Source organism: Eleutherodactylus coqui, chromosome 4, assembly GCF_035609145.1.
Source record: "Eleutherodactylus coqui strain aEleCoq1 chromosome 4, aEleCoq1.hap1, whole genome shotgun sequence".
NCBI lineage: Eukaryota > Metazoa > Chordata > Amphibia > Anura > Eleutherodactylidae > Eleutherodactylus > Eleutherodactylus coqui.
Window position 1 is genome coordinate 26,527,912 of NC_089840.1, and position 26,145 is coordinate 26,554,056.

The 26,145-nt window shown below is 42.9% G+C and overlaps 1 protein-coding gene across 2 annotated transcripts in view; it reads left to right on the forward strand.

The window, feature by feature from the left end:
* The first annotated feature begins 7,327 nt into the window (after positions 1-7,327).
* CADM2 (cell adhesion molecule 2) overlaps positions 7,328-26,145 on the forward strand; it is a 256,503-nt gene continuing 237,685 nt past the window's right edge. For both annotated transcript variants that reach the window (XM_066599143.1, XM_066599145.1), the window contains exons 1-3: positions 7,328-7,462; positions 17,650-17,787; positions 21,385-21,555. In XM_066599143.1, coding sequence (XP_066455240.1) covers positions 7,381-7,462; positions 17,650-17,787; positions 21,385-21,555 — 391 coding nt within the window. In that variant the 5' untranslated portion in view covers positions 7,328-7,380. The remainder of the gene's footprint in view (positions 7,463-17,649; positions 17,788-21,384; positions 21,556-26,145) is intronic.

The following is a 26,145-nucleotide window of genomic DNA, read 5'->3' on the forward strand; positions in this document are numbered from 1 at the left end:
CTCTGCAGCTCGGCAGCCTCACGCACGTGCCATGCCTGGCTCACGTCTTTAATTTGGTGGTTCAGCGGTTTCTGAAAAGCTACCCACGCTTGTCAGACCTGCTCGTAAAGGCGCGCCGGCTCTGCGCACATTTCCGCAAGTCCCACACGGACGCTGCCACCCTGCGCACCCTGCAACATCACTTTAAGCTGCCAGTGCACCGACTGCTGTGCGACGTGCCCACACGGTGGAACTCTACGCTCCACATGTTGGCCAGGCTCTATGAACAACGTAGAGCTATAGTCGAATACCAACTCCAACATGGGCGGCGCAGTGGGAGTCAGCCTCCTCAATTCCTTTCAGAAGAGTGGGCCTGGTTGGCAGACATCTGCCATGTCCTTGGTAATTTTGAGGAGTCTACCCAGGTGGTGAGCGGCGATGCTACAATCATTAGCGTCACCATTCCTCTGCTATGCATCTTGAGAAATTCCCTGCAAACCATAAAGGCAGCTGCTTTGCGCTCGGAAACGGGGGCGGGGGAAGACAGTATGCCGCTGGATAGTCAGGGCACCCTCCTGTCTATTTCTCAGCGCGTACAGGAGGAGGAGGAGGAGCATGAGGAGGATGAGGAGGAGGGGGAAGAGACAGCTTGGGCCGCTGCTGACGGTACACCGGCTGATTGCCTGTCATCCTTTCAGCGTGTATGGCCTGAGGAGGAGGAGGAGGAGGAGGATCCTGAAAGTGATCTTCCTAGTGACGACAGCCATGTGTTGCGTACAGGTACCCTGGCACACATGGCTGACTTCATGTTAGGATGCCTTTCTCGTGACCCTCGCGTTGCACGCATTCTGGCCACGACGGATTACTGGGTGTACACACTGCTCGATCCACGGTATAAGGAGAACCTGCCCACTCTGATTCCCGAAGAGGAAAGGGGTTCGAGAGTGTTGCTATACCACAGGACCCTTGCGGACAAGCTGATGGTAAAATTCCCAGCCGACAGCGCTAGTGGCAGAAGGCGCAGTACCGAGGGCAAGGTAGCAGGGGATGTGCGTAGATCGAGCAGCATGTACATCCCAGGCAGTGCAACAGTCTTTAAGGGCCTGGCCAGCTTTATGGCTCCCCACCAAGACTGTGTCACCGCTCCCCAGTCACGGCTGAGTCGGCGGGAGCACTGTAAAAGGATGGTGAGGGAGTACGTAGCGGATCGCACGACCATCCTTGGTGACGCCTCTGCCCCCTACAACTACTGGGTGTCGAAGCTGGACACGTGGCCTGAACTAGCGCTGTATGCCCTGGAGGTGCTTGCTTGTCCTGCGGCTAGCGTCTTGTCGGAGAGGGTGTTTAGTGCGGCTGGGGGAATCATCACAGATAAGCGTAGCCGCTTGTCAACCGACAGTGCCGACAGGCTAACACTCATTAAGATGAACAAAGGCTGGATTTCCCCAGACTTCTGTTCTCCACCAGCGGACAGCAGCGATACGTAAGCAATACGTAGGCTGCACCCGCGGATGGAAGCTACGTTCTCTCTCACCATCCAAAACGGGGACATTTCTGTTTCATCAATCTGTGTCTAATATTCCTCCTCCTCCTCCTCCTGCTCCTCCTCCTGAAACCTCACGTAATCACGCTGAACGGGCAATTTTTCTTAGGGCCACAAGGCTCACTCAAATAATTTTTCAGAACAATTTTTATAAGTTTCAATGCGCTTAAAAGCGTTGGAACTTTAACTTGAACCAATTTTTCGTTACACTGGGCTGCCTCCAGGCCTAGTTACCACTTAAGCCACATTAACCAAAGCGATTCACCTGCCATCTTGGTTGGGCATGGCCAATTTTTACTGAGGTACATTAGTACTGTTGGTACACCAATTTTTTGGGGCCTTCACCTACAGTGTAATCATAGTAATTTCTATGTTCTTCGCCTGCACTCATGGTACAGAAAGGTGTGTGGGGTTGGCCTACAGTTTAGCTACATAAATGTAACTTGTGCCTTGGCTATACTAAGGCTACTGAAATGGAACGAAGACTGCGCTCCCGCTATACTGCTGCTTCAGAATTGTTAATGGGGCCTGTCCTGAGTGCTACTATTGCTTACATGGAACGAAGACTGCGCTCCCGCTATACTGCTGCTTCAGAATTGTTAATGGGGCCTGTCCTGAGTGCTACTATTGCTTACATGGAACGAAGACTGCGCTCCCGCTATACTGCTGCTTCAGAATTGTTAATGGGGCCTGTCCTGAGTGCTACTATTGCTTACATGGAACGAAGACTGCGCTCCCGCTATACTGCTGCTTCAGAATTGTTAATGGGGCCTGTCCTGAGTGCTACTATTGCTGACATGGAACGGACACGTGGAGAGGACACGTAGTGCCTCAAAAACATCCCCCTCCAACAGGGAAAACATTGTTGGCAAATGCCTTTGCATTGGTTCGTCTGGTGGCAGTCCAAGAATTTCACCTTTACCGACACAACAAGAGAGCCCCCACACCATCCCCCCGCCACGGCCCACTTAATCCTGGCCACATTCCGAAAACCAACAAAATACAACCGTGCTACTAGGTCCGCAGTCACCACCACATTACCACCAACGCGGTTACTGTTAAGGTGCATATAACCACGGACACGTGGAGAGGACACGTAGTGCCTCAAAAACATCCCCCTCCAACAGGGAAAACATTGTTGGCAAATGCCTTTGCATTGGTTCGTCTGGTGGCAGTCCAAGAATTTCACCTTTACCGACACAACAAGAGAGCCCCCACACCATCCCCCCGCCACGGCCCACTTAATCCTGGCCACATTCCGAAAACCAACAAAATACAACCGTGCTACTAGGTCCGCAGTCACCACCACATTACCACCAACGCGGTTACTGTTAAGGTGCATATAACCAGTCTGACTGGGGCATGCAGACACCTTGACAGAATGAATAGTGTGTGGCACATAGCTTCCCCATTGCTATGCCCACGTGTGCAGCTCCTGATGGCGGTGGCACAGGATTCTATTTCTCATTGCTTCTGTACAGCATTGTGGGCTATCGCCCCGCCCCTATTAAAGAGGGTCGCTGCCTAGCCGTGCCAACCCTCTGCAGTGTGTGCCTGCGGTTTCTCCTCATGGCAGACGCACTTCTAAATAGACATGAGTGTGGCGTGGCATGAGGGCAGCTGAAGGCTGCGCAGGGACACTTTGGTGTGCGCTGTGGGGGGGAGGGGGGGCGGTTGGGCAGCATGTAACCCAGGAGAAGTGGCAGCGGAGTGTCATCCAGGCAGTGATTGTGCTTTGTTGTAGCTAGTGTGGTGCTTAGCAAAGGTATGCCATGCTAATGAGGGCTTTTCAGAAGTAAAAGTTGTTGGGAGGGGGGGGGGGCACTCTTGCCGGTATTGTGGCTTAATAGTGGGACCTGGGAACTTGAGATGCAGCCCAACATGTAGCCCCTCGCCTGCCCTATCCGTTTCTGTGTCATTCCCATCACTTTGTTGAATTGCCCAGATTTTCACACATGAAAACCTTAGCGAGCATCGGCGAAATACAAAAATGCTCTGGTCGCCCATTGACTTCAATGGGGTTCGTTGTTCGAAACGAACCCTCGAGCATCGCGGGAAGTTCGTTCCGAATAACGAACACCCGAACATTTTGGTGTTCGCTCATCTCTAATCCACATGCATGCAATACTCTGCAACAAACTGTATGAAAGGCAGTGAATGAAAATCTATGTTGATCAGCATTTGTCACAGAAGGCCAATTTTGGGCTCATCTAAGAGGACCCTAAGTCTAGGCAGATGGTTATTGCATGACTATGAATAGGGGCAAACCATACTTGACAATCGTTGTAGATTATAGGGAGGCTCACAAAAAAGGGGAAACTACCTGGACGAGTTGGCAAGCCTCCAGGGGTTTGAAAATGTCTACTGGAGCCTCCTGGAAAGCAAGGTTCCCCTCTGCTGGAACCTGTTCCTTTGCGGCACTGTGCAATAAGTAAAGGACCTCTGGCGCTTCCTTGAGCAGATGCTACTATTGAGCTATAGAGAGCTTGCAGTCCACAGTTGAGCAGCTAGCACTCGGAGTTTGTTTGAGGCACTTGGCTTTGTGAACTGAGCTGGTTGCAGCCTGGTCTAGGTGAAAAACAGAAATGGGATTTGTAATTGTGTTTTTGATGAAGATATAGAAGTAAAAGCCTACCGAAAAGTGGAGGAAATGGTGTAATATGGAGGATATGGGAGTAAAAACCTTCGAAAAGTGGACCATGAAAAAATGAGCAGGTCGGGGTGAAAAATTTAATAAAAAATGGTGGCCGTTACAAGGGGGTATGGTAAGAAAGAGGGGTGTGCTCTATAAAAGGAAATGATCCAACATTTTGCATGCATTCATATATCTTCCCGATGTCGATGTATAGAAGTTGGCAAGCATGGTATAAACTAATGGAGCCTGTGTACTTATAGAAAAAAAAAACATCTCTGATTTGACCATCATAGATGGACAACTCCTATTCTGTTTTGAATACATGATTTTTTAATGAAGAAAATGGGGATTTCTAATGCTTTTCTTATACTATTAGTTATCTTTAGTGGCATAGCTTAAGGGGTTTATCCAGTTGATATTGATGACCTATCAGTAGGATAGGTCATCAGTAGTAGATTGATGGGGGTTCATTGGCAGGGACTGCAGCCAATCAGCTGTTCACTGTACCTATGCAGGAATCAGACAGCTCCATTCTCACTGCAGTGGCCAGGCTTGTTATTGCAGGCCCGGCTCCTTTCAAAGTGAATGTGTCAGAAACACAGAGGCTCAGATGCAACTGTTACTTCTATACTCCTATAGCTATGCTCATCCTGTCAGGGCCATGTTAAGACTTTAGTGGGCGCAGTACATAAGTATCATAAGGGCCAATCTGAATCATCACCCCCTTGCAACTTCCAATGGTCTCCACTCACTTCTAGGTCCAGCGGTCTCTTGCCTATCTAAGCACATGACTGCTGCAGCCAACCACTTGCCCTAATGGTACTGAGACCAATGATTGGCAAACAGCGGTCACACATTTAGGTAGGCATGTGACTGCTAGATTGGCAATTGACAGGGGACCATGGGCCTGGAATGACAAGGCCATGATGGAGGTAGGAATATGTTGGTGTATTATTTTTTAAGCTATGGAATTCTTTTCAACTATATCCATGTCCTGTTGAAAATGGCGCCCCTGCCATGAAATAAAATCAAGTAATAAAAAACTTCAAGTCTTTAATTCTCTTATTCATACCTTTATGCCAAATACACATTTTTCCTGGCACAAACATCACATTTTGCTTTCAATGAGATCTGTGAAAGCAGGAAATTAGAGCAAGTGAACTGTACACTAATTATGTTTATTACTGGTCTACTTTATGTTGTAGATTTGATTTCAGACTTTGATTCAAGTATGTTATTCCTATTAATGCCAATGAATTTCTGTTAAGCATGAATAGATCTGGTGCTTAAGGGATGCTGTAGGTAATTCCCCAGTGTTCTGTGCATTGATGATTGAGGTCTTTTTCTTAATAAGATGTTGGATAGTAAACGTTTCGAGAAATTACCTTTTTACATGCATTGCAGATAAGCCGTTGACTCATAACTCCCAATCATTTAATCCACATTATGGAAAAACTGATACAATTATTTCAGCCGAAATCACGTCCGACAATTTCTTGTCAATAATAATCGGGGCAAATTAGGTGCTCGATGGTTTATTGGGTAAAGCACACAAGAATATCACACATTGCTGCATATTTGATAAGGCTCAGTGGTGGTTTATTCATTGTAAATGTATGTACTTAGGAGTATTTCCGGAAAGAAAAGGCCTGAATATGGGTTTTATTAGATGGATTTGAAGACTCAAACATTATCGGAATATAATGTGTATTTCGGCGGTCATACAGGGGAAAGGCATTGAGGATTTTCTGCAATGAATGTTCTTATTATTGAGGCAACTTTGAACAATCCCCTTATCGAATGTTAAAAGTAAGAAGTATTTTTGGTGAAAAAAGTTTTTGAATTTCATATGCGTTCCGTAATTGGGTCTATGAAGCCATGAACATGATACATCTATTTAACTTTCTTTTGACTTTTGGATGTGTGGTTCTTAACTCCTTGGAGACAAGGCTTAATAGGCAAAGATCCGTGACAGTCCTCATTCTTTGTCCAAGACAACCTGTGGGAGACCTGCGGTTGTCATGGACAAAGAATGGCACAGTTCAATCTTATTGTGGTTTGGCATTTAAATAACAGAGGCAGACCCCTAACTCTGTCTGGCTATTTAAGTACTGAGGTTAATGTTGCCAGTGGAACTCAAGGATTAATGGCTGGAATCAGAGTTAACCCCGATTGCGTCCGTTGTGGAAAAGTATTAGCTGTCAAAGACAGCTAAGAGTAGATGCTTATGTAGCGGGCTTGCTCCAAAGCTCTGTCTGTATACACACAACTGTTATCTACTATATATGTTGATCGGACCATTTTCTTAACTTTAATTTGTTTTGTACATGACAATGGCATTTGGTATTGAGTATCCGATTTACTTACAATCTTCTAATAATTTCATAATTAAAATTAGTTAATTATATTCCTTTTTAATTAGAATTTTTCTTCTTTAAAAATCCCTCAAAATGTTTTTGATTAGTTGCAGATTGCTTGAATTAAAAATTTAGATTTTAATCACCTTTATTAAAACATGTGACTTTTAGGCACATTGCGTCTAAACTGCTGAGCTTTGGCATTGCGCCTGGTGGAAGTTTGAAGAGTAATAATATTGTATGGCTGTTGGATGCCCCACCCCTCACAATACGCCCCATATATTTTTGAAAAAAAAATGCCATTCTGTTTACTTTATTTAAGGCATTCTGTGGGTTGTGTCGGTAATTGGCTTTGCTATCACGCTGGATGCTCTTTTCTCTATCAATTTCTCTACTTACTAATTTGATTTGCATTTGCCGATCTTTTAAATGTTTCTATTATCATGTGATGGTTTAAATATTCTTCTCTATCATGTGATTGGTCACATGACCTCTGTTAGCAGCCTTGCCTGTGGTTTTTTAAAGTTTTTGCTATGCAAGTCTTTTTGTAATAAAGACCAAATGAAGCCATCGGTACGGTGCTGAAACGCGTAACGGTTGAACTAGTCTTCTGACGTATTTGTGTTTCCAGTCATAATATGCTCATTATGGCAATTGCACCGTGAACAATCTGAAGTTTCCCTGAAGGGACCCTTTAAAAAGAATATCTTACTGCTTGTTTCTGTATAACTATTTTGTAATCAATCATTTCAATATGCTGTAATTTTAACATTTTTTTGTGTCCCTTTTTTTTAGCGCTTAGGGACAACAGGATTGAACTGGTTCGAGCTTCCTGGCATGAATTGAGTATCAGCATTAGCGATGTCATGTTGTCGGATGAAGGGCAGTATACGTGTTCCTTGTTTACAATGCCTGTGAAAACTTCCAGAGCTTTCCTCACAGTCCTAGGTAAGTTCTACAAAGTGACAACATAGAGACAAAAATATAACTTTGATTAGGTAAATGTTCACAAATAGCAATATTTTACTTAAAGGGGTTTTCCGAAACATTTGTTTTACATAAGATCCAGCTGCCCCTGCCATAAAAAAAAAAAATGCTTATACTCCCCTATAAACAGGTTAGGGGCAGCCTTTAAATGTAATGTCAGCGGGGAGACCCGAAGCAGCAGCGCTGAACACAAGGAAGTGGAAAGAGGTGAGTATAAGCTTATTTGTTGGCAGGGGGAGATGTTTTTTTGTAAAACGAACACCTCAGAAAACCCTTTTAAAATAATTTATATTTATATACAGTGAAACTGGGCTACAGTTACAATAATTTGGTCATCATTAGTTGATGGACAAGGTCCACCACTTGGGACCCTCATTCATTGGCTGACCATCAAGCCCGCTGCACTGTACAGAGGGCTGGATGTCATCATCAATATTCAAAGGAAGCAGGGACAGTGCTAGCTACACTTCCATGCTGCCTCCATACTTCTTACTCAGGACAGGACGTAGCATGAGAGGACCAGAAAGCAGCACGGTGACCCATTTATTTCAAAAGGAGTGCAGTCGATGCTGCCCATGCTTCTTCGACCATTAATGATGACATCTGGACTGCTGCAGAGTACTGAAAATCTTGTCCATCAACTACTGATAACTTATCCAGGAGTAGACTGTCAGTTTTAATATACAGGGTCACCCCTTTAAGAGGATGGTTTTGATCTTGTTAGATTTGACACATGGTGTTGTAGTGCTATAATGAGATTTATACCATTACCAGTTATGTGAGTGTGAAAGATTTATGTTCCTTTTGTGTGCATCTCCTTTAAAGGAGAGAATTTACTTTATTCTAGTATTTTATCTATTTACTATTAATAAAAGTTAAGCTTTAGTTTCACATTTTTTTCCATGGATTGTGAAAGAACCTAATATTTAGTATTGCAAGTGAAGTCCTTACACATTTCTTAGGCTAGAAAAATGTAGTAGATAGATATAAGGGAATATGAATGTAGAATAAGATTACACAGAGTTTGATTGTCTGTTAACATGGAGACTCATAGTTTTTATAGAAGTTGTAGAAACAAAATAGTAGGAATTTATTGAGATTCATTGCAAAATTGCTTAATTTTTCATATTAGATGCATTGATAGAATATATGTCAAGTGGGAGGTCCCCACTGCTCACTGTTGCTGGGTGAAATAAGATTTAATTAACAATGAGTGGTGGTAACTGCCCACTGACTTCACTTTTATCTATAGGGTGGGTGTATAGGCCCATCTACATGCAAAGCTAATATTTCAAACGACTGAAAGGTATATGGTATATGTTAGGTAATGTGACCAGCATGTTGTCAATCTTACCCTTTACGAACAGAGAGATGGTGGGGGAACACTTAGCTAACTTAAATGAATTCAAGTCTTAAGGTCCAGATGAATTACACCCTAAGATACTAAAGGAAGCAGCGAAAGTAATTACTGAACCACTCACCATACTCTTTCAAAACTCCTGGAGAACAGGAGAAGTCCCAGAAGATTGTAAAAGGGCAAATGTCCCTATATTTAAAAAAGGGAAGAAGGTGGATCCAGGAAACTACAGGCCTGTGAGCCTGACTTCTATACTGGGAAAGATCCTTGAACAAATTATTAAACAACACGTATGCAAGTACTTGGATGAAAATGGAGTAATTAACCAGAGCCAGCATGGGTTTGTAACAAACAAGTCATGTCAGACAAATCAAATTTCCTTCTATAACAGAATCACTGACTAGGTTGATCAATCAGGGAAATGTGGTGGATATAGTATATCTTATAGTAGATCTAGAAAAGTTTGCACAATGGGCAGGGACTAACAGAATGGTACTTAACAAGAAGAAATGCAAAGTCCTGCATCAGGGCAAAAAAAAAGAAAAAAAAAAAACATCATATACGGAATGGGAGGAATTGGGCTAAGCAGCACATGTGAAAGGCTTTGGTATACTACTAGATCATAGAGTGAACATGAGTTAACAATGTGATGCAGCAGCCAGAAAGGCAAACACAATTCTGAGATGTATTAAGAGAAACATAGAGTCTAGATCACGTGAGGTAATTATCCCCCTCTACTCTTCCTTAGTCAGACCTCATCTGAAATAATGTGTCCAGTTCTGTGCACCCCACTTTAAAAAAGTCATAGACAAACTGGAGCAAGTTCAGAGAAGAGTTACCATGATGGCGAGTGGTCTGCAAATCATGTCCTATGAAGAAACAGTTAAAGGATCTGGGAATGTTTATCTTGCAAAAAAAAAAAAAATGGTTGAGAATAGACTTAATAGCTGTCTACAAATATCTGAAGGGCTGTCACAGTGCGGAGGGATCAGCCCTATTCTCATTTGCACAAGAAAAGACTATAAGCAATGGGATGAAACTGAAAGGGAGGAGACACAAATTAGATATTAGAAAAAACTTTCTGACAGTGAGGGTGATCAATGAGAGGAACAGGTTACCATAGAAGGTGGTGAGTTTTCCTTCAATGGAAATGTTCAAAGAAAAGCTGGACAAATATCTGTCTGGGATGATTTAGTGAATCCTGCACTGAGCAGGGGGTTGGACAAGATGATCCTGGAGGTCCCATTAAACTATACCATTCTATGATCTCCCTGCGCCATCCTGTCGCGTATGAAGGTGTTCCCAAGCAATCGAGCTGGTGATCAGAATTGAGACGCCCTTTGCTTTGGAGACTGGGCATGCACTGTAATAGCCATCTGGGAAACGAGCGTCTGCAAGCCTCTGGATGGAGTCCTGTCAGAAATGTGTTTCTTGTATAAAGGCAACATGGGTCCTTTTCTGCCAAAGGGGATGAAGGAGGAAGAATCTTTTTTCAGGCATGTTTAGACCCTGAACATTGAGGGAGACAAAAAGAATGCTATGCTTACTGGATGACATCTCCTCTCTGAAATTGAAAGTGGACTATTGGTCAGGAGGCATCTTATTCTGACTTTTCATACTCAAAAGTAGCTCATTAGAGAAGTGGGACAAAAAAATAGACAAAAAATGTAAAAGAAGGAAAGGGAGAGGAGAAAGGCGGGAAACAAGAAGTTCAAAGAAGAAAAAGAGAACTCTTCCTAATTCTCTAACCTATATTCCTTTAACTATAAAATTTCTAACAAAAATTTCTAGTTTCTTGGATTGTGACCCCGAGTATTCCACCAGGGGGCAGCAAGCAAGAATCCCTAAACCCCTAGGAACGTGTAAGCTTACTACCACTATTTCTACAAGCCGTGGCTTACAATCAACTCTCAAAGTTTAGTGTTGGTTAGAATTTTATTTTGGACAACCACTTCTGAAAGAAAAATGCTTCTCTATCCTAGTGTGCTACTCTTGAGACCCCTGGCTGACTGCAGCTAAGTAACTGTGTGTGCAGCTCATGAGAATCCAATGGTGGTGAACCGAAATTGGGGTGCAGGTCAAATTTGACACCTGGGGGCCCTTAGTGGGCCAGTGTGCATGTACATATTAATCAATACTTATACTATAGTGTCTTCTCTGTTCTTCGGTCTCAACAATTTCCTTGAGGGGACTTAAGTGTGAGGGGAGGCCCTGATGGAAGCCAAGGCTAGTCTCTCTGGGGTTTTCCTTTAGAGTAGTCTGTCTGTGTGGATAGCAATGTTCTCTTCATTAGTGTTAGCGAGAAGAAAGACTTGAGGGGTAGTGCAATCTGGTACTTGGACCTTTGGCACCCCCAGGAAGTTAATATGCTCCTGACCAATTTGTCGGCGTGTGGACTGCATATATGCGTCCGCGTTTTCTCAGAATGATGTGGAACAGGTGTCCCCATCTCTATGTGAAATCTGTTTTCTTGGTTTCCTCCAGTAGTGGACGCACCATCCTGCGCATATTGAGAGTCAGTTTGGAAACATCTGTTAAGATTGTTATTTGTGTCCCACTGTATGACATTGCTCCCAATTCCCACGCTCTGTGGAGAATGTCTTATTTTTGTTTGTAGAAGTACACTCTACATATTACATCACATGGGTAGTTAGGGTTTCTATTTCTTGGGCCCATTAGGCGATGCACTTTGTCAAATTTGATGTCTCTGTCCTCTGATCTGTTTAAGGCTTTATTGAAGGTGGTGACCACACAATCATATAGATCATCTGGGGGTATCTCTTCCAGTATGCCCCCTGAGCTTCAAATTATTGCGGGGGCTTCTATTTTCAATATCATCCAGGTGCATGGTTAGATGTCTCAACTTTGCCTGATGGGAGTTCCCTGCTTGGAATAGTTGTTATAGTTCTGCCGTCGGCGTTGTGGATTTTCGTTCCAACTTCAGAATCCTTTCAGACAGCAAATGAACTTTCTGTGTGACAGTCTAAATATCTGATGCATTCTTTTCCTCTATGCATCTCAGCTGAGATTCCAAATCATTCTTTGTGGATAAAGCACTCACCATTTTCCATAGTTCTTGTAATGTATAGGAAATGTCCATTGGGCAGGAGAGGGTCGTCTTCATTCTCTTACTGTGCACACTTTGAATCTTTGTATGCAACCCAGTAAAGGGAGCTGCATGGTCCCTGGGCCCCTGGGAGGGAGTCCAGAAGAAATGGAAGACCACCCCCCTCCCCCTCGGGTCTGCTGTGTGGTCTTCTGGCCAAGTTTGGTCTCTTTCTGGTGTCTGTGCTGCCCATGGCTGCATAGGAGGCTGGGTCCCCTCTGTATGACTAGGGATCCCCACATTTCTCAGGTATGGGGGTGGAGCCATTTCCTATGTCCTCTTTTCTTTTCTGAAGAAACTCACTATGTGACCCTCATCCTCTCTTTGTGCCATTCTTCCAGTCACTGGGAGATAAAAATGCTCTCTGTCCCTCCTCTGCGATGCTGCAGTGTGGCTGGAGAGGGGGGATCCCAGTCTGCCCTGGTGACCTCTCTTTCCCCTCCACGTGTAATGGGCTCCTGTTCTGGGTGAGCCTTGTTGCTCTATGAACATCTTCACTCACCCCTTGTTGAGCCTGTGTGCAAGGAATGCTCATGGGGACTCCTGAGCTCTGCCTGCACGGCATCAGCTCCTGTCCCCATCTCTCTGTCCGATGAGGGGTCTGTCTGTATGCTCCACAGCTATTTCATCTGCTACTGTGCTCACTGGCATGTGAATGGTTGTGTGGTCTGCCGGCACCATGACAGTGATTTTTTTGAGCATGCAGTGGAAGCTGGAGCGCTCTGCACCTAACGTCTCAGAGGTGTTTCTATTGTCCCTACTCCAGCTCCTCTCTTCTTCTCCCTTCTTGCCATGCTGCTAGAAGGTGATATGCTGGCCTAAGAAGCCTGTAGCCCTGTCTGTAAGTTAGCGTGGGTCCAGAGCTCTCCCTCTTAGCTGCCTCTCAGCACTATGCCGAAGCCACACCCCTGATCGATGGATTTTAAGTGCACAATGCTTGTGTTTATATGTAACGATTATCACTCATTTTCGGTTGTTTGAATGGATTGTGAGCGATAATTGTTACATGATAGTGGGCTTTTAGAGTAGGAGTTCCATTCCAATCCTTAAACGAAGAACTCTACACTCCAATATGCAGTTGAGGCAATATCGGTTTTATTGAGCTGGTGATCCAGATTAGTAATGTTTTGGTCCATATATAAATGTGGATCTTTATCCAACACAATTGCAAGAGGAAAATCCAAAAAAGATGACTGTAGGTGCTGCTACAAGATGGCAGGAGTTGTAGTCAATGGAAGGAATATTTCTCTTGGACTTCTGTAATTCTGTAAAGCAGTAGGGAGCAGGCTCACCTACTAGTTAATTAATGGCCAGCACCAGTGGTGGGTGTTAAGAGGGAAGAGGAATTGTGCAGTCTCTCTCTTTTTAGAGACATAGGCCGGCTGCACACGGCCGTGACGTCACGGCGCCCTCCAGAGACCCCCAAACTTACCTGCGGATCTGGCGTCCTCGCTCCCGCATGACGCTTCGGTGTGACGCGCCGCAGCGTCAAGTGACACGCCGGCCACGTCACATGACGCGGCTGCGGTAGGCGGGGAAGCGGTTTCACGCTATCTTCCGCTGTGCTACAGCGGAAGATAGCGTGACGGACGGGCTTCCATTGACTGCAATGGAAGCCGTCCACGCGTACACCCGCAGCAAATAGAGCATGCCGCGGGTGAGGACGGATGATTTCACGGTGCGGAATTCCGCGATGGAATTCCGCACCGTGAGCCCTGAGCTATTAGGTTCAATAGAACCTAATAGCTGTGGGCAACGTGGCGGATTTTCACCGCGTATTCCGTGGCGGAAATCCGTCCATGTGCAGACGGCCTTAGACACTAAAAGTTGTGAAAACTGCTATATTGTGTAAATACAGGACTTACAACTTGTGTTACTTATGTGGTTTAGGCTGGGAGTCATCACTTAGGGGTTTTTTTACGTAAAGTTAGAGCTGGACAGGCAGATGTTTATTTTGTGCTGATATCAGAAGTGGCTGATTTTTGTACAGCTACACCTCCAATTAAAAAATCTAAATGTCATTTTGAGTTAAGGCATTGATTTGTAGGAATGCTGCCATCCAATAGGTGGTGCTGCAAAGGTATTGTCCCATCTCCCTTATTTACAAAAAAACCCCGAGGAGCATGGGAGGCCTTATAACTCTCCTCACTCACCTTCTTGGTCCTCTCTTTAAGGAGTGATGTTACCCCTCCCGACCCACATCATAGCCCTTTCACTAGCCAAGCTAGTATCCTATTGCATATTGATGAGGTGCAAAAACCTCGAAACAGTTGTCTGTGTATGGATTCTGGCTTGGTTTTCAATTCTCGATCATTGCTCTAAAGACCTGTCTAAAGGGTCAGGCATTGATTTAAAGGAATTCTGCCATCCAATAGGTGGTGCTGCTTCGGTATTGTTTTATCTCCCTTATTTAAGTTAAGGAAATAGCATGATGAATTGCTGCAGTTCTGAAAATCAAAGAAGGTCCAACGAGCTACTAGATGGGGGGTTCTAACAAAGTGGCAATTTCATGTAGTGTTCTATGAAAAGATTCAGTATAAGGCCTCGGTCACACGGGCATTTTTTCCCGTGATTTGCGGATCGCATAACGGATGCGCATCCGCAAATCAAGTGACCGGGGCCGACGATTCGCTGAAAAAGCTACACCTAGCAGCGTTTTCAGTGAAACTGCCCCGCACTGCCCGCTATCCTCTGTCACAGCTGTGGCACAGCTGTGGCATAGGAGAACGATGTTTGCCCATTGAATTCAATGGAGCCGGCAATACAGCCGGCTCCATTGAAAGCAATGGGCTGCCAGCGAGCGCGGGATGAACTTTCGGGAAGGGCTTAAAAATATAAGCCCTTTCCTGAAAACCATCCTAAAATGTGTAAAAATAGAAAACAAAAAGGATATTCACCTCCTCCCTGCAGACGGAGTTCAGCCGCGGCCGGCCGGCAGTTCTCCTGAACTGCTCTGTTGATTATTCAGCAGGCGGGGATTTAAAATCCCCGCCTGCTGACTGGGCTGCCTCTGATTGGTCACAGCCTTCACCAATTAGAGGCAGCTCTCACTCACCCATTCATAAATTCATGAATGGGTGAGTGAGTGCTGCCTCTGATTGGCTGAGCGCAGGGACCAATCAGAGGCAGCTCTCAGCTGTCATTCATTTGGTCTATAGATCTGCAGATCGCAAGCGCGTCTGCAGATCGGACCAAAAAACGGTTGTGTGACCGAGGCCTAACTTATATTTTATTTATTTAAATACCTAATCAATCAGCTGAGTCGTGGGCAACCCTACCCGGTGACTGATAGCTATCTATGGATACAAACTCAAACAGGAAAGAGTGTTGATTATTGGGTGACCCCATCCACTGGATTTATAAGCTCAAAACAAGCAGCAATTGAAATGAATAATATACTAGTTATATGGAATCTTTTCCTTTAAAGCTCTATTAATCTGAGTTCTTTCCGATCTATAACATGCTCATTGTGAGTTTTCCTTTAATAACATTTTTAAATACAATATACTTACCATTTTTCTTTCTAAATACCCAGCTTTTTTTTTTTCTTAAGTCACAACTCTATTTTATTGTATTCCCGTGTGCCGGTTTCCAATTACGCTCAGGGATAGTATTTTGGCCATATCCTAACTTAAACCTTTCAACTATATATTCTTACGGACATGGCGGTCATAAAACTCTAAAATTAAGGAAAGTTTTATAGCGGCTTTCTTTTTTTCTGCCTTAGTGTTTTTCTTGGTTCCTGTCATTTCTGCCGCAGACTATTAGTTTTTGTTGTTTTATTGGGAGCACTTCACCATTTATACCTTATTCCCTAAATGATCTCTCCCTTTTCTCCCCTCTGAGGATTTCAGTGACACTAAAAAAGAAAGAGATTCATCGAGAAAGCTGCGGAATAACACTTAAACTCAACACTTTATGAGATTCATTGAATGTCAGCGGCTGAATCAGATGAAATTGCTATAGTTTATTGCAAACACGCCTATGTTCCTAACCTGTTATACAATTTTAAAGATTGATTTTTTTTTTTTTTTGCCCGTGAACTTCGCTTGTTTTAGAATACCAGGCTCTTTCACTTAATAGGACTAATGCTGGATGCCAGTCATATTAAAGTTAATCCAGCTAGTGAATTGGTTTTGTGCATAGTATGTGAAAGCTGGCTTTTTTTTAAGCCCCATTGAGACTATTTTACAAAAAATCTTTACACGTTTGCCATTAAGGACAAAAAATACCCATTCTAAGCACAGTATTTCAGAATAATAACTTCCTCAGCTTAATGCTTTTCCATTGAGACCCATCTTTGGATCCAAAGTATAAATGTCTTTCTAAATCCTCCCGTGAACTGATGGTTCGGCATTATACAAGGCAGTGCAAAGAAAATAAAGGTTTTCATATACAAGCTGCTCTGTGTTTGAATACGTTATTATCAAAGTGATTTAGAAGCTTTTCCACTATTTATTGAAAGTTTTTTTTATTACCTTTCTTATTGGTTTTTTTAGGTTTTTTTTCAGCCTCTGCGCTGGAACATTTTCTTTTTACTATTTATATTTTATATGTACAATTACATTATCTTGTGCAATTTATTTTAGATATTCTATAGATATGTTATTTATATCTTACGTTTATTATTTTGTGTGATTATTTCTTGTGTTGAGCGAACTGAACCAGTAGAATCCTGGTTTGGGTCCAACTTTGCTAAAACTTTGGTTCGGCATGAACCTGTATCGAACTTTTAGCAAATAACTACCCAAAACAGGGTTCCACTGGCCCAGTTCACTCAACTCTAGTCCTGAACATTGGTGTTTAAGGCCTCGGTCACATAGCCGTTTTTTCCCGCGATATATATGTATATATTTTTTTTTTATTATTTTTTTTTACACATTTTAGGATGTTTTTCCGGGAAGGGCTTATATTTTTAAGCCCTTCCCGAAAATTGATCCTGCGCTCACCGGCAGCCCATTGCTTTCAATGGAGCCGGCTGTATTACCAGCTCCATTGAATTCAATGGGCGAACATCGTTCTTCTCTGCCACAGCTGTTACAGCTGTGGCAGAGGAGAACGATCTTTAAGTATATGTTCTCAATGGGGTCGGCGCTGCTGCCGCCGGCCCCGTTGAGCGCATATGTAGAACACAGCGATGCGCAGAACGCAGATAGGCGCGTTCTGCGAATCATTGTGTCCTATAATTGATCGCACATCCGCATAAAAAGCGGATATGTGACCGATCCCATTGGGATGCATTGGGTCTATAGATCTGCAGATCGCAAGCGCGTCTGCAGATCGGACCAAAAAACGGTCCTGTGACCGAGGCCTAACACTGTCTAAGAGCCTGTATAGCATTGTCTATACATCAGTTTTAGGGATTTTGTTTTGTACATCACTTTTAGGGATTTTGGTTCCGTTAGAACTAATTTCGATCAAATCAACCTTTTAAAAGTTTCCTCATCACTGATTATTTTAAATCTTTTATTTAATTCATTAGTAATATTTTACAGATATTATTTTGTGCAATGTATTTAATATATAAAATGTAAGTTGTGTTTTTGTGTTATTCATTATTTATATCTTATGTTTATTTTAGATTGTCATTTTGTGACTTTTTTATTTTATGTATTTTTTTTTAGTATATGATTTACACTACATTTGACATATTATTCCTCTGTGTGAACTTTACATTGATTTTAGGTGTTCCTGAAAAACCACATATTTCAGGATATACATCCCCAGTTATGGAAGGAGAATCAATACAATTGACATGCAAAACTTCTGGTAGCAAACCAGCTGCAGATCTTAGATGGTTCAAAGGTGACCAAGAAATAACAGGTAAGATGCAATGACATATTCAAAATGTCTAGTTTTAAAAGTTTTGTTCTTGATTTTGATGACATTACAAAGATTTACTAAGATCTCGTTCTTAGTAAATGGGGTGCAGTTCCCTCATAGTTTTGCCATTTGTAGTTTAGTTAAACAGTACAGTAGTTTATGATCCTTCTTTTCCAGCTGTAGGATTTGTGGTGGGATCGTGTTTATACTGTACAAAGTTGACAATCTAAAGAAGTAGAGCTCAGTTTAAGGGTTTAAGCAGACGTCTTGAGCTTTAGCCGCATATTTTCAGCCATTTACATGGGCCGCAGGTGCGTATTGGCAAAACAATGCGCAGTATTGATGACAACCATTGATCACTGTAAAATTCTTGGAATGACCAATAATGGTTAAATCGGCCATTTGTCGTCTTTTCCCAGCATTGTACGCCATGTACTTCCCTCCCACTCCCTTTTTTCCAGCTTACATTGAAGTCTATGGGAGCTTCCTGCGTATCTCGGCAAAAGAGAGGGCAAGATCTATCCTTTGACATGGGGTATGATATTGGCGACCGAAAATGGTCGTCTATGTGCTACTTTTCCCAGCGCAAATTTTGTACATGACCAAAAATCGTTCATTTGAATTAGTACATTGGAATCAAATGCTTTAGATGGTCACCATTTTTTGGTGATTTTCTAACGCAGTTGGAATGCAGTAAGTCACCTGCGTGAATACTGTCTTGTGAATAAGCCCTGAGGCCTCGTTCACATGAGCGGGGATTTGCACGTACATATGCACGTGCAAAACCACATGTCCATGCACGTGTCAAAACACGCGTGAACAAGGCTCCTACCCATTGCTTTCAATGGGGTCACGGCTGCTGCCGGAGGCCCCATTGAAAGGAATGAGCTGCCAGCAACCCCTGCAATGATTTTCAGGGAAGGGCCTTAAAAAAAGGCCCTTCCTTGAAAATCAACCCTTGGTGGTGTTTAAAAATAATAAAAATACTCACTTCTCTGGTGCTGTCGGGGCTCGGAGCGTCTAGCCGCTTTGTCCTCGGTACTGAAAGGAAGTTCTTTCAGCAGGCGGGGATTTAAAATCCCCACCTCCTGAAAGGGCTGTGTCTGATTGGCTGAGCGCTCAGCCAATCAAAGACAGCGCTCAACCATTCATGGAATTCAATGAATAGCAGAGTGCTGCCTGTGATTGGCTGAGCGCTGTGACCAATTGTGCGCACATAAACACATTTGTCTGAATCCACTCTTGGGCCTCATTCACACAGGCGTGTATTTTGTGCTCGCATAATGCATGCTTCTAAAAAAATCGATGGGTTCCTATAAAAGCATTCATATGTGTGGAATTGGAAGCGCTTAACGGTGCACATCTAAAAAAGACAACAGTGATTTTCGAGGGGGCTTGAGATATAACCCCTACCCCAAAAATCATCCCTATATGTAGAAAAAAAAAAGTTAACTTAGCTAGAAGAGCTGTCCAGCTCTTCTCCTCATCTTCAGCAGTCTTCTTCTGTATTCTCGTGGCCGGTGATGGGGATCACAGATAGGCGCTGCCTCTGGTCAGTCACAGCGCTCAGCCAAGCAGAGGCAGCACTTTCTGGAGGTGGGAATTTTTCAATTCCCAGCCACCAAAATACAAAAGAAGACTGCCGGGGACAGGGAGAAGAGCCGGACAGCACTTCTGGGTGAGTTAACTTTTTTTTTTTTTATACAGCTAGGGATGATTTTTGGGGTAGGATTTTTATATTCTCCACCTTCCCCCTGAAAATCACTGCTGCGGGGGTTGCCTTCATCGCATTGCTTACAATGGGGCAACAGCAGCGCCGGCCCCATTAAAAGTAATGGGGTAGCATCAGGGTCCTCTGTGACAGCTGTGGCAGGGGATTCTTTTGTCCCCGCTGCAGTACCCTCATCACTGTGACAGTGCTCTCACACTATTCAGTGATGAGGGGACCTTTGTGAAGCAGTTTTCTACTCATCCAGCAGGTTTTTTTTCGCGCACACAGGCGCGCAAATAAACACGCTCGTCTGAATGACACCTTAGGGCCTGCATGTATAAGTGCATTTAAAAAGCGGCTCTATTACAACCAATGCTTTCCAATGAAAGGGGTCACATGTCTGTTCTTTACAAGCGCAAAAATTTGCACCTAAAAAAGAAAGGACAGCATTTTTCGCTTTGCACGAAAACACAGTTTTCGTGCGAAGCAATGCAACTTTGACAGTAGGAAATCCTGGGGAAAAAATAAATAAATAATACATTACCTAGAAGCTCTGTCAGCTCTGGTGCATGTTCTCCCAGCGTCCGCTGCACTCTTCTTCATTTTCATCTGGCTGGGGATTGAAAAATCCCCCCTCCTGGAAACTCTGCCTCTGATTGGCTAAGCACTTTGACCAATCACAGCCATTCTGGTTGTAGTTGGTCAAAACGCTCAGCTAATCAGAGACAGATTTTCCAGAAGGCTGGGATTTTTCAATCCCCAGCCAGTATTATTTTTTTTAACCTGCAGCTAGTGGTTATTTTTTGGGTGGGGCTTAAATTGAAAGCCATGGGAAAGCATTGTGCTCCTCTTCCACAGCTGTGACAGCTGTGGCAGGGGATTTCTTCAGTTTTCAGTGAGGAGAGGAATCCCCTGCCACAGCTGTCCCAGCAGCAACGAGGAGGAGTTTCACATCCAAGGAATCCCCTGCCGCAGTTGTCACAGCCACAGCAGGGGATAGCGATCCTCTCCCATTGCTTTCAATGGGGCCGCACTGTTTATATGCAAATTTTACTATCCTGTGACTGAGCAAGGAGTGCGAATTAAAAATGCGTATGTGTATATATATTTAGGTCATTTTTTGATTACACATTCCCTTTCAAGTAAGACAGCTTATCACAGAAGGTTTTAACGGTCAAGATAAACTTTGCTACATCTGTAGCACTGCCATTGCATTATCTTACCGACCAGGCATTTTATGCATAATAGTAATACAATGGCCATTAGGATATAAAGAGAATCAGATATTTCCTAATCACAAGTTAGAGATTTCCTTTACATTCTGAACACAACCAATGAATATAAAAGCTGAAGCTGGACATTATTTTGTATTCCATGTCATAACCAGAGTTTTCTTTTTGCAGTGGTCAGAAATAGCGCTGCCATTATTTTTAGGATTAATATAAGATTTCAGCTTTGACTAGATATTGGATATTGCATTTCATTCTATCTGTGTGGAGAGTCATGGCTTACTGCACCATTGTTACCAATGCTTATCTATCTCCAGTACTAGACACTTACACAGGATAATCTTAAGTCTTCTATAAAGCTTATTGCATTTGCTTCAAAATAATATAAAAAAACCCTATAAATGCTATTTTACTTTTACCTTGGGCCTAATATTTTCTATTAAATTACTCCTATAAGTAGTTCTCTATTCTATTCTTGGAAATTACATATTATGGAGAAAACCCTTCTACAGTTAATGTGTTTTAATAAGACTCATTCAATGCCTTCTGTCTGTCACTTATCTAGAAGTAAGACTGCGGTTCGGAATAAAGCGCCGCGTTCTTCCACTGTTAGAATGAACCGTTCAGTGAACTCCTGACTTCTTTTTTTTAATATAGATGTTGAGAAAAAACAAGAGAGAGATAGCAACGGAAAAACATTCACGGTTATTAGCGTTTTGGATTTCCGAGGGGATCGCAAGGATGACGGTGCAATTGTGAGTTGCAGAGTGTACCACGAATCTTTAAATTCAACACCTCATATAACAACACAGTCTTTGGACATTCACTGTAAGTACAGAGATGCAATGAAATAGTAATGATACGAATGAATGACTGTGATACTGTTTTTCTATCCAACATTATTGTGTTTTGCTGTTTTTGAATTGTCTTGATTCTTGCCTCATTTGTGCAACACGCTAAGCTTTGAGGCCTGATTCACACGCCATTTTCGGACAATGCTCCATTCATTTCAATGTGGCCGATAGAAATACCCAAAGACTTGTACCTTGGCTATCTCCACAGTCCCAAAATGAATGGGGCACCAGCACACTTGTACAGCTAGTGCTCCATTCATTTCAATGTGGCTGATGGAAATAGCCAAGGCACAAGTCTTTGGGTATCTCCACAGTCCCAACATGAATGGGGCACCAGCACACTTGTACAGCTAGTGCTCCATTCATTTCAATGTGGCTGATGGAAATAGCCAAGGCACAAGTCTTTGGGTATCTCCACAGTCCCAACATGAATGGGGCACCAGCACACTTGTACAACTAGTGCTCCATTCATTTCAATGTGGCTGATGGAAATAGCCAAGGCACAAGTCTTTGGGTATCTCCACAGTCCCAACATGAATGGGGCACCAGCACACTTGTACAACTAGTGCTCCATTCATTCTCCTCCTCACTGTAAGGGGTGAAGCAAGCCCACAGCAAGGAGAAAGGGGGAATATGACCGCATTCTTGGGATTCATGGCCCCCACGATCAGCAAGTTATCTCCTATTCTTTGTGCAGGGGGATATCTTGTAATTCTGGTACAACCCCTTGAAAGGGAATGATCACATATGGCATGTGTTATAAAATTCTGCAATTACAAATCTGGAAATTTACTTAAACTGTACCAAGCTTATAAAGAGGCACTGACCTCTTCATAGATTCCATGCATATCTGGTCAGGCTATGCATCAGACTATAGCAGCTATTGGCGTAAAGTCTAGTAAATCCAAAGGGCCATCGAAGGCTACACTCCTTCCAGTTATGTCCTACCTACTTTTTAAAAATTGCTTAGTGGGGCACAAAAAAGTTGCTAATTTTTAGCAAAATTTATGGAAAAATGTATGACTTGGTGATGCCTAAATTCTGTGCAACTGGTTTAATAAATTTCCCCCAAAGTTTCTTAATGAGGTTGTTTCAGTAACTTATGCATGGAGCTCTGTAGCCTTCACTCAGATAAAGAAAATTGTAGATACAGGGATATAAAGACAGTAAAATGGCTTTATTGCTTGCAAAACCCTGACACCCATTAACAAGCTAATTGAAAATCCCACCCACTACGTTTGGCACATAGACTTGGTTTTGTCTGTAACATGATGACATACCTTTACATGGGTTGGAAGGGGCAAGGTTTTGGTTGGTGGACAGCACCAGCAAATGTGTTAGACGGTTAAAAGGTTGCAATGACAATGGGCTGAAGATGTGCCAATATCTGCGCCAAATTTCAGCATGCATCAAAATTTGCACCAAATTTTGATAAAGCATTACTGAGCATGCCTAGTGGACTCTTACTGACTGGCTGATGCCTGGCATATAAAAAGGACATATTCCTGCTGTGCTATCGGAGAGTGCAGGGAATTGTGAGTTGAGGTGCTGCAGGGAGTGCTATTAGGAGAGCCCCAATAGTCGCAGAGGAGACACTGCTGGAAAGACAGGGAGCTTGATACCTTGGAAGTTTAAGGACCCTTTGGAGAACACAAAGAGCACTGTGCAGAGGAACTGCTTGCTGCCAAGAGGGAGATATTAGCTATGTTACAGCCAAGACCTGATGGAGACAACTGATTGACTAGGGACCAATCAGAGTGGTAGAGTTGCACTCCTGACTTTGGGCAAGCCTGGGTTGGTAGTAGTGGTGATTTCCATACAATAGAACTGTAAGTGAGGCCAGCCTCAATTCTGAAATTAGGTGTGCATGCAGTTAGAGACAATCTTAGGTAGTCATAGAGCCTGTTAGCAATTCTTTCTGCTATGATCTTCCATGCATTAGTGTAGCCTAATAAGCTGAAAGTCAATCTAACTTCTATTTACATTAGTCCTGTAACGATAAAAAGTGACTGGTGTAAAGAGTTAAAGTGTATAGCATCTTCCCTAGTTGGTATTCTATTGACCTACTCAGGGGAATGGAATTCGCACATTGCATCATTTATTTGGTGTAAAGCTGCCCATGGACATAAAATAGGATCTTCCAGCGGACAATTAAAATGTCTATTTGCCCATTAACTCACTCATTTGTGCGGCTCATTAGAGGAGCATTGAATGAATTGCTTCATGGCCACACGATTGTTATGGTCATACTTTACATACTTTTAATAGATCTAACACCTCACATTCGTGTGCAGGCCAAGTTCATCCAAGACAACGTGCCGCATCTTGCACATCGGTGTCTCAGCTTTGTGCCTGAGCTTACGTTGGTTTTGTCAAAGGATCTTTTTTTATGATGTTTTTTTTAAAATAACGAACTCATTAATATTCTGTAGAAATGAAATGTGAGTCTCTTCATGAGGTCATTAAGGAAATGTGCCTGTTTTTCTGACCATTCATTGCCTAGGGGGGCACACTTGCTTCCCAGATATAACTTAACCCTTGGACAAAGCAAGTGTTACTAGAGGGCAGTAAGCGAATGTTTTGCTGGATTGGAGATAATCATTATATAAAAGAAATACAGAAATGGTTCTATTTTTTTCTACTTCTATCTACAACTTCCTTCTTTGCTCTTTTGGTATAACAGTAAATTTTTCTTTCTACTGTGTTTCCCTGAAAATAAGACAGTGTCTTATATTAATTTTTGTTCAAAAAAGTTTAACTTTTTTACATATATAGCTGCCTGGACACTATTTAAATTGACTTTTTAAATTAACTGTTAGCAGGGCTTAATTTTGGAGTAGGGCTTATATTTCAAGCATCCTCAAAAAGCCTAAAAAATCATTTTGCATCCTCAAAATTTCTGGAAAATCGTGCTATGTCTTATTTTCAGGGTATGTCTTATTTTCAGGGAAACGGGGTAGTAACAAGTGAAGGCTAGGGCTATTTTAACTATTGAGCATCTGCAACACACCCCTGGCAGTGGCGCCATTTTTATTTGCCCCTAGCTTGATACCTGCAACTTTGTCCACGTGAAATTTGTATTTTTTTAATCTAATTTGTGTTTTCCTGTATATTGAAACGTAAAAAGTTGAAATAGTAAAAAGAATGTAACTGTAATATGTCAGAATCTCAATCCATGTTCATGCGTCTTTGGCTCAAGTTATAAATAAAAAAATCCCTCAAAGTGTTCATGCACATGATCGACGATGATGCCCGGAATGTCAGAGCTCCTTGATCTCAGCAGAATCTTGATCAGCTCTGGGTCACTAGGTTTTCCCCTATAATTGGGGCTCTTATGGATGCTACAGTGGCAAATTGTGAAAGTAAAATAAAAATACAGTGTGAATGCCTTCCAATCTTGGTATTACAAGCAACATTCCCATTGAAAAGAATGCGAACTTGGCCTGCAATACCAAGTCTGGCCACTGCAGGGAAAATAGAGCTGTATGCTTCCTGCAGAAATCAGCTTAGCGCATGAACACAAAGCAAGACATGGACCCCTGCTGATTAACTATTTATAACTTGTCCTCAGCATAATTCATCAATAGTTCAGTCCTGGAAAACCCCGTTAAGGCGTTGATCAAAGACCACCTGTTATAATTATATGACAATACTATGCTGAAATATCATCACAAAATGAGATCATAGATTCGAAAGTATAAGGCTGCCTGCACACATCTGCAAAGGGCGTCCACCTCCGGGTTCCGCGGCAAATACCTTCTATAGCATTCTATGGAAAAGTGAGTCTTCCTTCACATGAGCGGAAACCAATTGCGGTTTCCACTTGCGGAGGAAAAGCCGAAGCATGCTACACTTTTGGACGGATTTCTCGTGGACGGATTCCATTCAAGTCAATGGAAGCCGTCAGATCCACAGCCCTTACCATCCGCAGTACAGATGAAAGGAAAATAAAGCAGGTATGCGGGACGCCATTGCTGCCAGGGCCGGATTCCGCTACGGGATTCCGCATTCGCAATCCAATCCGCCCGTGCGCAGGCAGCCTAACTGAAGAGGAAAAGCTCTATGTTGACATGCTTATCCTTAACCACAAGTTGTAATATGCAGAAAGGATAATGTATTCGTAATAAATGGTTTAGTACTGTAGGGTTAGCAGCAGAAATCCCTTTCTAGTAGTTAGGAAATAGAAAAAAGATCTCGCCAGTTCCTTTCAGGCTCCTGTCAATTTATCTGGGTTACAGTGCGCAGTATTGGGAAATATAGGATTCGCTGCGTTGGGCACTTTGGTTGGAGCTGAATATGTTGTTTTCAGGACGGGCAACTAATTTGTATGGTTCCTGCTTTCATGTTCGTATTCCCTTAAACCATGCTACGGGTGCAGTCATTTTAAAAAATGTATCAAAAGTTTGCATATTCTATGCCTCTACACTGCTCGGTCTGTCTCTGCACTGCAGGGGTGCCAATGGAATCAAAGCGAAAGGCAGCCAAGTCAGACTCATTCGCTGCTTTGTGGAGTTCAGAATCTGCTTACATGGAATTGAGAAATGTGTTTTACTGAAAAACACAT